This window comes from Sus scrofa, chromosome 3 (assembly GCF_000003025.6).
Source record: "Sus scrofa isolate TJ Tabasco breed Duroc chromosome 3, Sscrofa11.1, whole genome shotgun sequence".
NCBI classification, from domain to species: Eukaryota; Metazoa; Chordata; class Mammalia; order Artiodactyla; family Suidae; genus Sus; species Sus scrofa.
This window is the reverse complement of record NC_010445.4, coordinates 97,579,114-97,595,977: the sequence shown is the minus strand read 5'-3', so window position 1 is coordinate 97,595,977 and position 16,864 is coordinate 97,579,114. Positions and strand designations below refer to the sequence as shown.

The 16,864-nt window shown below is 55.2% G+C and overlaps 1 protein-coding gene across 2 annotated transcripts; it reads right to left on the bottom strand.

Annotated features, from left to right (window-relative positions):
• Positions 945 to 15,222, bottom strand: HAAO (3-hydroxyanthranilate 3,4-dioxygenase). Of its 2 annotated transcripts, XM_021085670.1 has the most exons (11): positions 15,003 to 15,222; positions 12,922 to 13,000; positions 7,796 to 7,879; positions 7,433 to 7,539; positions 4,744 to 4,833; positions 4,379 to 4,422; positions 3,968 to 4,113; positions 2,252 to 2,320; positions 1,980 to 2,062; positions 1,760 to 1,869; positions 945 to 1,490 (listed from the first exon to the last, which is right to left on the bottom strand). In XM_021085670.1, exons 1-10 carry the CDS (start codon positions 15,080 to 15,082, stop codon positions 1,791 to 1,793), a joined length of 861 nt encoding a protein of 286 aa, XP_020941329.1. In that variant the 5' UTR covers positions 15,083 to 15,222; the 3' UTR covers positions 945 to 1,490; positions 1,760 to 1,790.

Sequence of the window (16,864 nt, the reverse complement as noted above, 5' to 3'; positions counted from 1 at the left end):
AACTCGGCCCCCGGCCACCTCCCTCTGCCTGACACGTTCTGTTTCCACCCCAGTGCGCACACGGCTCCTGGGATGTGGGTCACTCTCCATTCCCGAGGACTCATCACGGAGGGGGGCATCCCTGAGAGAGATGGACTAAGAGGATAGAAACGGCCAGGGAGAGGATGGGGTCCATCATCAGACCCTGTATCTGAGGCTGGGGCCACGAGTGGAGAACAGTCCCAGGCCCTCTGTCCCCCCAGGCAGGCAGGGGTGTGTGTGTCAGGGGGAGTTCATTCTCCTGAGGTGAGGTGGCCAGGGCTGGAGACAGAGGATTCAGGACGTGCAGATTTGGGGCTTTAGTGACCTTCATGTAGCCCTTTGGAAGCCTTGAAGGCCATGTACCTCCCCCCGCATGACTTGCACAGTGGATCGTAGGGCCAACACCTCCCCCCATAAAGAAACCCCTAATTTATTCCAGGCACAAGCCTTGTACCTGGAAGCCCCAGGTCAACAGATAGGTTAGCCCAGGTGGTCTCAGACCCTGACCCAGGCATGTGGAATAGGATAGAAAAGGGGAGAGGTGGGCAAATGGCTTTGGTCCTGGGGGAGGGTGGGGAGCTGCCTCATGTCATCCCAGAAGAGAGCAGGGCAAGGCCCTTGGGGCCTTGGGCAGGACTTGAAGGTTGCAGAGGGACCTGAAGCTGGAGAGGAGCAGGGCCTCCTGGGAACCAGGAGGGCCACCCAGCCCGCGAGCCCGAGGGCCTCTCCCAGGGAAGCGGTCTGACTTTAAGGACACACTGGGGCTGCGGGAACAATGTTGGAGGACAGCGCCCTGACAGCTTCCCCACTCTGTCCCCAGCATGTCCTTTCATCTTGGGGACTCACTTTGAACCTTACTGATGCCAGGGCCAGATGGACCCAAAAGCATTTATTCAGTTTTCCTTAGAACAGCTGAGGGAGCCTTGCCTTTTCAAAAGGAAGTTTATTAGTATTGAAAAAGACAAACTGGAGATTACAGAAGAAGCAACTGTCCAATTTCTAAAGCAAGACTTCTCTTCCCCCAGTGGTCAGGCTCTGGCCCAGGGCTGTGGTTAACTGGTTAACCCTGGCTGGGGGATTTTGTGTTTTCATGTATTTCTACATTTTCACTTCTGTTATTAAGGAGAAAAACCTTGATAGGTGCTATTTTTTTTTTTTAAAGTTACTTGAATAAGTGAGAAAGAGAGGCAGAGGGATGACCTCATCTGTGCCCCCAGGACAGACACAGGGGCACGCATGGAGGGGCCACACAGCATGAGTGCTTCTCTGCAAGCGGGGGTACCTCATAACAGGTCCCCCACACGTCCATGGTCACCAGTGCCCCAGACACCCCTCCCCCAACATATACACAGTCACGGGAACATTCGGTGTCTGCCATGGACCACAGCCTGTGTGTGTGCAGACCGGCAGGCGCTGGTCCACCAGGAAGCCTTTATGAAGAACCTTCTGGGCACAGGCAAGTGCTGAGCCTGTGGGGACAGAGGGACGGAGAGGCAGCGGGGCCTCGGGGAGCAGTCCACCTGGCAGGACCATGAGAGGCAGTGGGATGAGGGCTGTGATGGGGGAAGGGGAGCCCTGGTCCCCAGGAGCCTGGTATCCTGGCCAAGAGGGCAGGAGGAGGACGGATGACCGTGACGTCCAGGACCCAGCCCGGGGCACGCTGAGTCACTTGGCAGCAGCACACGTAGAAACAGTGGGGCTGGGAAAGTTATTTGGCAGGGGTGGCATTTGGACATACCCTGTGGCTGCTTTGGCCCACAGTGCAAGGATCACCCCAGGGGCTTTTTGCGGGTGGGGTCCTGGGTCACAGACAGTGCAGCAGAACCTTGCCCTCGCTCCCAGCCATACCTGTGGATTCACAGGTGGGCAGCGGTCAGCCAAGCCTGGGATTCCAGCGAAACGAGGGCAGTCCCATAGCCGGGGGTAAACCGTCCCCGCCCCCCCGCCCCAGTACTCACGCAGTCCCGGCTGGCACCAGGAGGCTGTCACCGGGGGTCAGGCTCAGGTGCTCTCCTTCCATTGTCACCACTGAGGAGCCCTCCTAGGAGAGAGGAGCAGGGGAAGCAAATGGATGCTCTTGGGCCTCAACACCTGCTCAAGGGTCCCTGGGTTGGCCTTGGTCAGGAGGCCTGGGAGCTGGTGCAGGCTGCGGGCATCCAAGGCCCAGGAGCAGCCCAGTCTCCGTGGGCAGGCAGGGGGCTGTGCCACCCTCTCCCAGGACCCCACTTACCAGCTGCCACAGCCACACATCCACATCCTGTCTCGGGCCTTTGCTGCTGCCTTGTCCATGGACGATTACCTGGTGGGAAGCGACACAAATCTTTCTGGTGCATCCTGCCCCACACAGCAGATGGCCTTGAACCTGGCCCCCAGACACCAGGCCTGTGTGGGACAGCCTCATTGCCATGTGCAGAGCAGAGACTAGGTCTGGGAGAAGAAGGCTTCCCAGGACACAGCCCCCACCCCACACACACTCCGGCCACCTGTTATTCAGGATCACACAGTGTACTCGGCCCCTCTGATGACCCATGAGGAGGGACACAGGCACGAGTGTGTGCACGGCACTGTGCAGACCCGTGCAGCACACACATTAACTCCCCCAGAGGATGCCCGCCTCCCTTCTTCCGTGAGATGGCAGGAGTCTGGCCTAAAGAGGGAGATGGGAGGGGAGGAGGGAGGAGGGAGAGGGAGGCTGAGCGGCTCTGACCTGCACCAGCCCAGAAGCCCACAGCTGCTATGCAGGCCACGCTTCCACAGGCCCAGAGCCTGTGGGACTCAGTAGATATTTCTGGAGTAAACGGAAGCAGGGAGGAGGAGGGGTGTGAAAAAGAGGCAGGCAGGGCCATGGGGTGGGAGGGACTTGCTGGGTGGGTCCGCCAGCTCTCACAGCCCTGCGTAAGCTCTGGGGTGTGAGGGCCTCTTGGGGCTGGTCTGCATCCCGTGAGCACGCCTCCGTTGGGGCCTCTAACTCAAACTGCAAACTGCAGGTGAACTGAGCCCTGAGCGAGTCTCCTCATCACCACATTGGCCCTGGCCCTCCTAATCCAGTCCTCACATGGGCTACAGTGAGGCACCACTCTAGCCTGGTCACTTGGGTGAAGCACTCCTGTCTTAAGGATAAGCCCTTGCACCTCATCCAGCCCAGGAGAGCTGCCAGCCCCTGGGCACTGTCTGCTACTGTGGCCATCTAGCCATTGCCCTCACTGCCTCATTGCCCCTGTTCTGGTTTCCCAACCTCAGCTATTTGTATTGTCAGTCTGTTTCAAGCCTGTGGGCCTTTGCTCAGGCTTTTCCTTCACCTAAAATGCTTTCTCTCTCTTTCTTCCCTTTGCAAACTCCTACAAGAGCTTTAAAACTCAGCTCATACATCGCCTCTTCCAGGAAGCCTTCCCTGACTTTCCTCACAGCTGGGTTCCTCTATCCTCCAGTGGCTTCCTGTAGTTTCTCTACCAAAGAACGTTATCACATGATTGTGGCAGCTGCTGATTAACTTGTCCATTTACCACACTGTACATTCTGAGGCAGTGACTCTACCGTATTTTGCTACCAAAGCCTGTAACATAATAGGCACTCACTAACTGTGGAATGAAAGGAGGCCAGCTTGTTTTGGGTCTCTGTGTGATTTTCCACCCAACCCTCACCCCCAAATATCTCTTTCTAAGGCTATGATTAGCCAAAGGCCCAAGAAGTCCTGGCAGGGGGGTGACTCCTAACCCCCAGGAACCTATCTGTGGATGGGGCAACCCCCACTCTGAAGGCAAAGAAAGATCGCTGGGGGCCAGGTAGCCTCCAGGGGCTTCCACTCACAGCAAAGCCATTCATTCTCTGAATCAGGGAGGAAATAGGAAGGCCTGTTCTTGTGTCTACAATCTCCAAAACTGGCGTGTGCGTGTGCGTGCGTGTGTCTCCATGTGATTAGTTCCTGTGTGGCCCAGGGCTGCATTACCTGGGTCTCATAGGTGTCCCCAAACAGGCTGAGTGGTGTGCCCGCCTGCAGTTCCTTGCGGTGGCCAGCCAGCCAGGCCTCCAGGGACATGGGCTCCATGACGGACCGTGTGCTCAGGGGGAATGGCGGTTCCTTGAGCAGCTGGTCTGCACCCACAGCACAGCTGCCGTCAGTGTCCTCTGGCCCCGACCCCCAACCCCAGGGGGCCCAGTTCCCAGGGGTCCCAGCTCCCGATTGTGGGAATGGGCTCTGGGACGGAGCAGCCATGTGGGGGCACTATTTGGTGCCATCTTCTTGTGCCTTGAGTACTGGACAGAGGACTTCAAAGGAGACTCCTCGGTACCCTGGGCCAAGACCCACCCTTCTCTGGAAAAGAGGGAGGGAGAGGGAGGGTGGTTCCAGTGGCCTCACCAGGGTTGGGCTTTCCTGTTCTGTGCTGCTCAGAGCTGAAGAACCTACAGGGACAAATGGGGAGGAGGAGAGGCTAGTGAGGCACAAAGGAACACACACACACACACACACACACACTCATATATTCTAGCCCATAACACACCCACGGGGTCCTCACAGGATTGGCTGTATATCTGCCAGCCCTTCCTTCCAGGCTTCCACCCCCCCCCCCCCCCCCAGAGTGGTAGACTTTCTCCCTTAATCCTGGGTGTGATGGCTTCGGGCTGGCAGCTGCTGCCTTGAAGCACTGCTGAGCTGGGTCTGCTCTCTGGGTCAGAGTGTGGCGCCTCAGGAAAGCAAGGGGTAGGGCTGGGCTGGGGGCTCACTCTTGGATGATGGGGGCCAACTGTGTGCCGAGGTCCTCGCAGTAGAACCACTTCTCAAACAGGACATCCGTAGTGTCCCCGATGTAGTACCTGCCAGAACAAAGGACGAGCACCCAGCTCCCCATCTGGGCAGACTCAGGGCAGCCTCCCTCAGGCCTGGATGTGCTTGTGGATGTCAGGGCCCCTGCTGGCCCTGCACAGCTGACCCTTAGCGCAACCTAGTGGCCACTGCGTGCTTACCCACACCTGGCTCTCCCTGTGCCGCCCGATCGTGGGAGGGCAACCGACCCCATGCTTCCTGGTTCCCAAAGCTTGTAGCTAGAGCTCTGAGGCTCAGAAATAAGCTGGGCAGCTTGGCAGGGGTTACACAGCCTGTAAGTGGCAGAAGCAGGACAGACCCGAGACAGTCTTAGAAGCATAGAGAGCATCAGTGACAAGTGTTTTTCCAAAAGAAGCAGCTGAGGCTAAGCCTGATCCAGATATGCAGCTGCACCTCCTCCTGCCTGCAGGCACTCCAGGCACACGGGACCAGAAGGAACCAACATGCAGAAGATAACAGAAGATACCCCCCACCCCCCAGATGAGGGAGTCCGTCTCCTTTTGGAATCATGGATGCCAGGCATTTCCATCATGGCTCAGCAGAAACGAATGTGACTAGCATCCATGAGGATGCAGGTTTGATCCTTGGCCTCATTCAGTGGGTTAAGGATCTGGCGTTGCCATGAGCTGTGGCGTAGGTCAGACACAGCTTGGATCCGATGTTGCTGTGGCTGTAGTGTAGGCCAGTGGCTGCAGCTCCGATTTGACCCCTAGCCTTGGACCTCCATATGCTGTGGATATGGCCCTAAAAAGCAAAAAAAAAAAAAAGGACCAAATCAGTGGGCCTCTCTTCTCCGTAGGAAGGTCCATATGACTGTACACATAGCCTCTAGTAGACTCCCTGAAGCCCAGCCAGGCCCTCAGCTGGGCTCAGCCTGCAGCTCCACTGGCTTGAGGAGCGCCTGGCAGACTGGGGCCTGGCCTTTGGCCCCCATGTGGGCAGCACCTCTACTGACTGAATGCCTAATCCCCGGACTCAGCTCCCAAGCCAGCCAGCCCTGCTCTTCAGCACCTCCCCTGCAAAAAAAGTGGTCCTACTTATGGTTTATAGACACAGAGTGCACCCACCCCACCTGAGACCCTTCGTTCTGTGCTGGGATGGAGCTGGCCACCAGAAAACCTCACATCTGGAGGCTGATGTCCTCCAGGAATTGCCTTCAGAGTGGCATTTTAATGTTGAGCCCTTGGCTTTTATTAAAGGTCAAAAGCAGCCAGATGAAATCTGTTATTGAATTTGCTGTAAAAATGTTACTGAAGATGCGTCTTCTCCTCATATAAAGATCCCCATATAAATCTCCTTGAGAAAAATGTCTTTTAGAATTTAAGCCATCTATTTCTACAACAGATTATTCTGCAGTAGATTAGTATGCAATCATTAACATTGTGGGGGATTTGTATCATTTAGTAGTATGAGAAATACTCATGAATTTTTCATATAAAAAAGCAAAACAAACCAATGCTTGCAATAAGACTGCAATGTGACAAGGTGTTGATACGCAAGAAAGAAGATGAGATGGAAATTTAAGTGCTTTGTTAGGTTTAATTGGGGGGTTGACTTTTTTTGGGGGTTTTCTATTTTTATTTTTTTATTGAGATACCATTTACATACTATAAAATTTACCCTTTTCTTGAAAAGCAATTTTAATCTTGTTCAATTTGCTATCTTGTTCTTTTCTAGCTTTCAAGACCAAATGTGTATGACTTTGGTAATAAGGAAAAAGGGAAGCTTTTTAAAAAAGTCCATTAAAACCCAAGATGTGGGGCCAAGTGTCCTGATTTCAACAACGTATTGGGAAATTAAAATTTTCTTAGTTAAAAAAAAAACAAAAGAAACCATAGCTTTTGGAAAAATCTGTGCTCCCCTGAGCCACAGGCTGAGTTCTCCTCTCAAGAGGATGATAATTGGTGGCTGATGGGAACCAGATGGGAATTCAGCTATGGAGTCAGAGCGCCCATCTCTGCACCATGTTTGTCCTCTCCCTGGTGCTGGCTCACGTTCCCATCTAGGCTGGCCTAGATAACTTCGTATTTCTAACACCCACTCAGTGGCTTCTTAGCAAACTCAACTTCCCTGGGTCCAGCTTCTTCATCTGTAAAGTACAGATGATAACAAACAGTACCTACCCCATAAGTCATTGTGAGGATTAAAGGACTAAACACACACAAAGGGCTTAGCCTGCCTGGTGCCCGCACACAGCAAATATTAGTGCTGGATGTGGAACGAGCTGCGGTGAGAAACAAGCAGACGGGTGCGCTGGTGGAGACTGACTGAACTCTGGGGTCGGTGATGGGGAAGCAGCAGTGTTTCAGCCGCCCTGGGCCAGGTGGGGCTGACTTTGGCATCTAGCTCCGCAGCCCCGCCCTTCCCCAGCAGACGTCATTGCGGAAAGCGCAGGTTCTGGTCTCTGCCAATCATCACCCCCCCCCCCAGTACCCCTCCCCTCTCCCCATCAGCCCGCAAATGCAGGCTCTCCAAGGCCGGCCGCCATCCCTCTCCCCAGGGGCTGAGTGGCTTTCTTGGGTCCACCTAGGATCCTTTCCTCTACTTCCTGCCCACCCCCCATCTCTGCCCCAGACCTGGCCCATTTACCTGAGCCCATCTAGCTCGGTTTTCAGCCGCCTCCGCTCAATCACCAGCCCCACGGTGTTGGCAAACCTCTGTGGAGAGTGGGGGACGCCAGCGGGCAGGAGGAAGATCTGCAGGGGTGGGGACAAGGTGCGGGTAAGGCTGCAGTCCCCACGGAGATCTCGTGGGCCGACCTCCCCAGCTGACCCATGGTCCAGCCCAGCCCCCTCTCTGCCCAGCCTCTACCCCAGAACCCCAGGGCATGTGGGCTGTGCCGAGATGTGCAGCCTTGAAGAGGGGTTTGGGGAGGTCGGGCGGGCGCATGCTGGGAGGACAAGACCCCCACCAAAGCCAGGATGAGGGGACACGGTGGGTTCCCGTTCTCACCTCGCCCTGCCGAATGACCACATCCCGGTGTTCGCCTCGCTCCAGGACCCGGAGAAGCATGTCGCCCTCCAGCTGGTAAAACACCTGTGGAACAGGACAGCCGACAGGCTCAGGCTCGGGCCCCTCCCACTTCCTCCTCCAGGTCCTGGGCCTGCGTTCTGACCAGGAAACCTAAGAAACTTCCTGAAGGCCTAGGAGTTTATGAGCAGCTCCATCACTCTCACTCCTGCTCTGAGGCCCCAGCTTCCCCTGACACAGTGCTGGGGACACATGAGGATCACATCTTGACACTAAAGTGATGACCAAAGTGCCCAGGACACAACAGTTCATGTCTGGCCTGGGGGCAGGAGGCTGGCTGAGATGCTCACTGGAGAATTCAGAGGCCCATCAGCCAGACAAGGAGAATCCCCCATTTACTGTGTCCCAAGGGCTCTGCAAGCACTTTCCTGTACAGACAGACCTTTGCTTCATGGTGCTTCCCAGATGTCATGGTTTTTTTTTTTTTAAACAAATTGAAGGTTTGTGGCAACCCTGCATCAGGCAAATCTATCACTGCCATTTTTTCCAACAGTATTTTTTTTGTCTAAATTAAAGTACATACATTGCACACTTAATAGATTACAGTATAGTATAAATATAACTTTCGTAGCAGTGGGAAACCAAAACATTCACATGACTCTCACTTTATTGCGCTATTTGCTCCGTTTCAGTGGTCTGGAACTGAAATCTGCAATATCTCTGAGCTATGCCTACACATTAGCAGAAATCTTTATTGCAACCTCCAAAAACATTATTAGCCCCATTCTGCAGAAAAGAAAAAAGAAAACTGAGGCTCAGAGAGTAAAGCAACTTGCCAAAGGTCACAGTTCTGGAGCAGCAGTTTGGACCTGCGTCTGTGTGTAGCTCTGGAGCCAGGGCTGGCTCCCCTGACCACACAGTGAGGCGCTTGTGTGGCGTGAGCTGTGCTGGTCCAAATCCCTCCATGGAAATGGCCAGGTGAATGGTAGACGCGATGCTGGAAGCTGGGATGAATTGGGGGCTTTGGGGCTGGGAGCACTTGCCTCCTGCTCTCTCCCTGGGGCAGGGGGTTGCGGGGCTCCTATTGCATTTTTCTGATTCCATCCTAAGTCCCTAATTAATGTGTTTACTGAGAGCACCCACAGCGCTGGGAGGAGGAGGCAGACACATTTTCCCCCTACCAGTCACACATTGCAAGGGTGTTAAAAGGACCAGCCAAATAGTTGAAGGGGTGTTATTAATAGTAATAATTATTATTATCGTGTAAGGAGTTAGAAGAGATAGAGGTTCTTGTCACAGCATCTACTAGGAGACATCAAGCCGAGCGCAGGGAAACTGCAAATGTGTGTTACCGTCTGACACGAGGGGTAAGTGGACACGACAGCTCTAAAGGTTAAAGGGCAGGAAGAGCCTTCCCAGCTCACAGCCCTGAGGGGTGGCCTGAGAGGTTTCTTGGGATGCAGGACCTTCGGTGCTGAAGTGGGAAAATCCAGGGCAAACCAGGACAGCTGGCCACCTTACACCTTGATCTGGTCATTTCATTTCTAGGAAAGTGGCTTCAGAAAGGCCCCTGCCTCGTGGTAGACACACACGGCTGTTTTATTACGGGGCAAGGGAGTTAAAGGCCCAGCATCCAGCATCACTTGGCCCTCAGCTCAGCCAGGTTGCTGTGTACCTTTGGGCACCTCAGCCCTTCTGTGCCTCCGTTTCCTCATCCAGAAAATGACAGTATATCTACTGAGAAGGTTGCTGTGACGTCTGCCTGGGATGCTGTACACAAATGTATCCAGCACCCAGTCAGCACTCTATAAGCCTCTGTTAATATTAGAGAAGGCAGGAAGAGCAGAAATGATGCTAATAACACTAGGGGAAAGGTCACTGTTTTGTGATGGAGTCAGAATAGGGGACACTAGGCAGCCATTAAAAACTGTGTTTTATGGAGTTCCCTGGTGGCCTAGGGGTTAAGGATTCAGCGTTGTCACTGTTTTGACTCAGGCTGATCCTTGGCCCCAGGAACCTCCAAAACTCCACATGCCTCAGGTGCAGCCAAAAAAACCAAAAAAACCAAAAAACAAACAAACAAAAAACCCTCCCCAAACTGTTTTTGAATAGCTATTAATAAAATGGGAAAATGTTAAAGTTACAATGCTAAAGCAAGATTCAAAACTATACCCGGCAGGATTCTAATTATGTGAGACATGTATAAACCAGGCAGCGTTCACAGTGGCTCCCCTGAGTGGTGGGATTATGAATAAGGTATATATTTACATTTGTCTTTTGATATTCTGCACATTTTCTACAATAAACCATAGGTACTTTTACTATTAAAAGTAACTCATGCAAGGAGTTCCTGTTGTGGTGTAGCAGAAACGAATCCGACTAGGAGCCATGAGGTTGTGGGTTTGATCCCTGGCCTCGCTCCGTGGGTTAAGGATCTGGCGTTGCCATGAACTGTGGTGTAGGTCGAGGATGCGGCTTGGATCTGGTGTTGCTGTGGCTCTGGCAGAGGCTGGTGGCAACAGCTCGGATGGGACTCCCAGCCTGGGAACCTCCATAGGCCGCTGGTGTGGCCCTAAAAAGACAAACAAACAAAAGTAATTCCTGCAAGTTTACCAGGCCATCTTGGGGGGCAATTCTGCAACTCCCCCAACCCCCTTCTCAGCTGGGAGGAAGCCCCTGGTGTGCATGCAGGGGGTGCCCATGGTGAGAGGAGAGGATGAAGGGCCTAGAGAGTTCTAGGGAGGGGCCATAGCCCTTAGACGCTGCGAGTATCAGGGAAGGTTCAAGGGCCGGGTTGGAGTGATGGTCTGGGCCAAATTCAAGCCCTTTCTGGGGAGGCTGCAGGGTGTTAGCGGCCATTAAACAAAAGCTTAGAGAGGAAGTGGGATTTTAGAGGCCCACCCTGTGAGGACAGACAGGCCTAGCTTGGAGCAGAGGTGCAGATCCTGAACAGCAGAAAATCCCAAACAGTCGTGGGCAATCCAAAAAGAATGATGCTCTGTTTGGAAGTAAGGAGGTTTGGGGCCCAGGGCTAACTAGAATATTAACTGTCCCCGCTCAGGCAGCTGTTGAATTGAATCTGGCCTCCGCAGCCTGGAAAGGCCTTGCAGGCAGGCAAGGTCAGAGCGGGGCCAGGGCTGCAGAGAACTCATGTGTGCTAAGCACCTAACCTCTGTGCCAGGCTCTGCCCACACACTCTGCCCACAGTGCATCTTTCCACAGGCGGGGCTGCTGTCCCCCATGAGCTGCCAGGAAACAGGCTCAGAGAGGTAACATGATGGACCTTCCAAGATCACATGCTTGGTAAGAAGCTGGCAGCTGAGCCTGGGCGCCTGAAGGTGTTGCAGAGGCCTGAGCTCAGCGAGGAGGAAAAGTGGGCTCCGTCCACTCACCGGGGAGGAGCCTGGACAGAGAGGACGCTGACCTCAGCCCTGTGGCTCCCAGGGCCTGTGGTTGGCACTCTCCCCTGCCTCAGGTGAGACCAGGCTGCCAGAAACCCACCTCTAGCCAAATTCCTCCCGGCCACTTGAGTGTCCCTCCAGAGTGGGGACACCTGCTCGAGCCAGCCCTCCTCACCTGCCAGTGACCCAGCCAAGTCAGGGCTTGGCTGGGCCCCTAAGTGAATAACCATCCACCAGAGCAGCTTGGGGAGACCCTGAGGTGGGGCTGGGACAGAGGTGGGGGGGGCAGGAAGGGGAGGAGGGAGACCTGGGCTAACAGAGTGGAAGCCTCTGGAACACAAGGTGATGGGCCTGAAGCTGACTGAGACAGACAGGAAAGACCCTGAAACTGGCCTCATCTCTCCCACCGTGACCTCTCCCAATCTAATCTCATCCTTTCTCGGCAGTTTTGCATTTTCCCGCTGATTTTTTTCCACAAAGGAAAATGGTCTCCAGCGAGGTGTGTTGTGAGAAGTGGGTGGCGGGAGCGGTGCGGGGCCTGGGACGTGAGAGAGGTGAGGGGTTGGCTGGTTCTGGCTCTGCTCTGCCCAGCCTGCCCCTGCGGCTCCGGGGTCCTCACCCCTCTGCCCCTGACACATTAGGTGCTCAATAAATGCTTGTTGAGTGAGTGACCGTCCTGTGTTCCCTCCCGTCCCCAGCTGTGGCAGAGACTTCAGTGGTCGGGGTGGAGGCTGGGGACCAAGCTGGACTCTGGACCTCGAACCCTAGCATCAGGACCCCCAGGATGATAGATGGGGCCCCCATTCTGATCTTTTGCCACCAGAGACTCTGATAGCTGGGAACCCACCTGTGTCTCTCAAGGGGGCCCACCTTTTTTCTTTTAATTTTATTTTTTCTTTTGCAGCCACACCTGTAGCATATGGAGGTTCCCAGGCTAGAAGTCAAATTGGAGCTACAGCTGCCAGCCTATGCCACAGCCACAGCAACGCAGGATCCAAGCCACATCTGAGACTTATGCTTAACCCACTGAGCAAGGCCAGGGATCGAACCTGCACCCACATAGATACTATGTTGGGTTCTTAACCTGCCGAGCCACAACAGGAACTCCTAAATTTACTTTTGTTTATTTACTTTGGGGTAAGCAGTACAGAAATACAGTTCAAAATTCAAGGTACAAAAGGGATTAAGTACAAATTCCCCTCCCACCTGCCTGCCCTCCCGCCGTCAAACAGCTCCTAGCAATGATGTGTCTTTTGCCCCCTAAATGAGGAGAGGGCCTCCCAGCCCAGTCTTTCACGGAGAACTTGGCTCCTGGGACCAGAGTGGAGCACCCAGGTCCCTCTCAGCCTTTGGGCCTCATTTTAGAGGCCAATCTCGCATATTCAGGTTTAGGGGCACGGGGAACAGGGCATGGCCCTGGAGCAGGGACGGCCCCTGTGTCCATGGACTGATGCCCAACCGCTAGATCCTCTCACACCTGCAGGGGCTGGGCTCTTCCCCGGGGCTTCCCTGCAGGGTCCCTTCAAGGATGGCGCTGTCAAGGGTGTCACTGGGCTCCTGCAACTTCGGGCAGCAGTTTTGCCCTGTGGTTTCTGCTGTGCCCCCTTCATCCATCGCCCATCTGACCACCCCTCTCTCCTGCCCACAGGCTCCGGCGCTGGCCTGGGAAGTGTCCCCTCCCCCTGGGGCTGGTCAGGGCAGGCCTACCTCCTCGCCCTCCTCGATGTGGTAGTCCTTCCTGGTGTTGGGGCCTCCCACGAACATGATTTTGAGCTGCTTCTGGTGCCTGCAATGGATGGCGGGGGGGAGAGAGTCCTGAACCCGCTTCGAGGGCAGGAGAGGTGCAGGGGCCTGTGGGGGCCTGGAGGGAGCCTGGGGACAGTGGGGAGAGGGAAAGGGCTGTTTCTGAATCACAGTCCGTGTCAGTCGCCTTTCTCCTCCCAGGGTGCCCGTGTGCAACCCAGAGAACGTGTGAGTGTCTGTGACTGCATGTGCCTGGGCCCCTTCTCTGCTCAAAACCCTCTGGCAGCGTCACAGACGCCCCCCACCTGCCTCAAATTCATGTGTTGAAGTCCTAACCCCAGGATCTCAGAAGAGGACCTAACCTGGACCTAGGGTAGCTGCAGGTGTAATTAGTTAAGACGTGAGATGGTCATATTGGAGTAGGGTGGGCCTCTAATCCACTGGGACTGGTGTCCTTATTAAAAGGCGAGGTTTAGACACAGACACGCTCACGGGGAGAAAGCCATGTGAGGATAAAGGCAGAGATTGGGGTGATGCAGCAGCGGCCTGCAAATGACAGCCCAACCACCAGGAGCTGGGAGAAGCCTGGAGAGCTCCCCCGTCACCGCCCCAGCAGGCTGGACCCCATGCTACCCTTTGGCCCCCCTGTGCCCGCCCGCACCCCTTGTTTGCTTATGTTTATTGGCATCCTCCTCCCACCAGAATGTCAGCTCCACCAGGAAGGACGCTGTCAGTTTGTTTCCTGTGTACCTCCAGGGTCCAGAATGGTGCCTGGCCGTGGAGCAGGTGCTCAGTGAGCATCTGCTGAATGAGAAAAGGGAGGGCCTGCATTTTGTGGGTACTAATATTGGGGCAGCGCTGGAGGGCTGGACGGGGGGCCTGGAGGCAGGGCAGCCTGGAAGTGCCCACGGGGGATGGGGTGGAACCAGAGCCGTGGCCCTCGGGGCTGGAGAGGAGCAGTCGGATGTGAGACATAATCAGGGGGAAGGAGTGGAAGGCTGAGGGTGAGACTGTGGACGAGGATGAAGTGGAGGAAAGGGTGGGGGCGACAAGAACAGTAGAAGAGACCAAGTTTGGGGGGGGGACGCTGACCACTAGCCATGGCGGTATTGCGCAGTGACAAGAGTGTGGACTTTGGAGTCAAATTGCTGCATGAGCTTGGGTCTGGACCCTGGGACCCTGTCCTGCACTAGCTCTATGGCTGTGGGCAAGTTACGTGTTAAAACCCCACCTCAGGGGCGACTGTGAGAATTATTTGAGATGATGTGAAAACACTTGGCAGTCCCAGGCTTGACAAGGTGTTAGTGACTGGAGCCCTGTGGTGGGAGCCTTGTTGGGGAGGTTCTGCGGGGCACGGCAAACACAAGCCTGTGAACCCAGGGCTGGGGAGCCCATGAGGCCAGGCCACCCGGTGGGTGAAGGGGCCACCAGGGAGGGACTGAGAGGTGGGCTGGAGGAAGAGGGAGGCTGGAGCATGGTCAGCTCTGCCGGGAGCTGTGGGCAGAGGCGCTAGGGGGGCGGGGAGGGAGTATGTGCGCGCCCTCGGAAAAGGGAGCCTGGGAAAAGAATCAAATCAAGACCCTCCTATGGGAGCTGATCTCCGACGTCTCCCTCGGCCTGCAGCTTCCTGGACAGAGTCGGGATGCGGGATTGGGGTTCCACAGCCATTCTGCGGTATCAATCCTGCCCTCCCCCCAATTTCTGAGAGTCAGTGGGGGTTGAAGAGCTGTTTCTCAGCCCGGGGCGGGGTGGGGGGTAGGGTGGGGCGCAGGGCTGCGACCTGCCATCTGCATCTCTCCTGGTCTCAGTCACCAAGCCATCCTCAGACGTCAAGGCCGCAATCTCCAAGCAGTCACCAGAAAGAGGAACAGACGACGGCGGTGAAACCCGGAACAGCCCGCCCTCACCCTCCCCTGAACACCACGAGGATGCATCCTCCCCTTCTGCAAGCGTCTGGGTCAAGGAAGTCCGGGCTGGAGTAGAGGGTTGCAGATGGAGGAAGTGAGGACAGAGGGCAGGAGGATGGGAGCGTGGATGGGACTCACAGGAGCTTGTTGCAGACCGGGGGCAGGAAGGAGGCCCGGTTCTCCTCCACCCAAGCCTTCACTCTCACCGGGCGCTCCATGGCTACCCGGGAGCCCGGCTCTGGAGCTGTGTCCTCCGCGCAGTTGGAGGGGCGCGGCTCCGCGCAGCCGCCTATTGGCAGCTTGGTTAATTAGTGTCCCGGGGGTTAAAGGGCGGGGCAACGCCCCCGGACCCGCTGTGGCCTCTCTCGGACTTCGGTCTAGAGCCCTCTGCCCTCCGGCCCGCCCAGTCTGCCCCTGCCAGGCCCCATGGCCCATGCGCCCTGCTTCCCTGCCGCACGGACCCGGCGCCCTGCCCTCCCGCGCGGGAGTTGAGCGCCAGATCCAGGCGTAAGACACAGGATTCAGAACCTTCCTGGTCCCTTGTCTCCAGACTTTCCGCCTGGCCCCAGAAAGATCCCAAAGAAAACCTGTAAGAGGGAGAAGGTGGGTTTGGAAACGCAAGTGCCAAAGTACAGGGGGAGGTCGCTGGGTTGAGGCCTCAGTTTTCTCATCTGAAAACTGGGAGCGTCTACACAGCCATCTCAGGGTTGCATAGCGGCCACCATAGGCCCCGATTGATGTTAGTTCCCTGTCCTCTCACGAGGATCTGTCAGAGCCCGAAGATTTGTTAGGTGCCGCTCGCTCTGCTCTGCCTGTGACTAGTTTGGGAGAAGACGCAAGGAGCAGCGGTGGGAGCAAAGCTCGGAGCCCGGGGGGATGCACAGCAGGGACCGGCCGGTCGGGGCTGGAGGGCGCGGTCCCCACACCCATGCTCGCAAGTGGCAGGTGGAGCACCGACGAGGTGCCCGGCACTGTACTGATCTCCTTCCATGTCTTGGGGACAGACTCAAAGCACATGACAATTTATGATGAGTTTTACAGAGGAAGAACCGAACACTAGGACCTCAGGAGTCTGGAGTTCAGGGTGGGAGGGCAAACAAACCTGAGCTATGATTCCAACCCAGGGTGAAAGGCCCTAATGGGGGAAAGGACCACAGACCCCTATGTTCTTCTTCCCCTACTTTCTTCTTTCTTCCTGACTCACAATTCCTAGGAAAACTGTGTGTGTGTGTGTGTGTGTGTGTGTGTGTGTGTGTGAACAGGGTGGAGTGTGGAAGTAGTAGGGGAGAGGCAGGGGAGAAGGAGCAGAGCTCAGGCTCTGGCACCAGAATCCAGACGGCAGAGTTTGAGAAATTGGGGTGTTCCCTGTCATGGCTCAGCAGAAATGAATCTGACTAACAACCATGAGGACACAAGTTCCATCCTTGGCCTCCCTCTGTGGGTGAAGGATGCAGCATTGCCATGAGCTGTGGTGTAGGTCGCAGCCGAGGTTCAGATCTGGTGCTGCTGTGGCTGTGGCTGTGGCTGTGGTGCAGGCTGGTGCTACAGCTCTGATTAGACCCCTAGCCTGGGAATCTCTATATGCTGGAGGACAGCCCTAAAAAGACCAAAAAAAATGGAAATTCCTCCGATCCTCGTTCTCATCTCATCTTGCCCCTCCCTGATGCGTGGGGTGGGTGGGTGTCTCAGCACCCTCAGATACAGGGGCAAATCGACACCTCCCTCTGTTGCTGGGCCTGCTCTGTTTCCTCTCCACATGCACTTCCCTTTTTCCCCTCCTTTCTCCCTCTTTTTTTTCCTTTTTTTTTTTTTTTGGAATAGCTATTTTCCCAATGCAACTTTTTTTTCCTGCTGTACAGCATGGTGACCCCTGTTACACATACATGTACATATTCTATTTTCTCCCATTATCATGCTCCATCATAAGTGACTAGACATAGTTCCCAGTGCTACACAGAAGGATCCTTTTTTATTTTTTTTTTGAGTTATTTAGAACTTTT

What these genes read in the sequence shown, in the direction of transcription:
- HAAO (XM_021085670.1), bottom strand. Translation starts at nt 15,082, where the DNA reads ATGGAGCGCCCGGTGAGAGTGAAGGCTTGGGTGGAGGAGAACCGGGCC. An exon ending in AACAGGAAAGCCCAACCCTG is followed by an intron (nt 4,114 to 4,378) that starts GTGAGGCCACTG and finishes CTGTGGGTGCAG; the next exon opens with ACCAGCTGCTCAAGGAACCG. An exon ending in ATGTGTGGCTGTGGCAGCTG is followed by an intron (nt 2,063 to 2,251) that starts GTAAGTGGGGTC and finishes CCTCTCTCCTAG; the next exon opens with GAGGGCTCCTCAGTGGTGAC.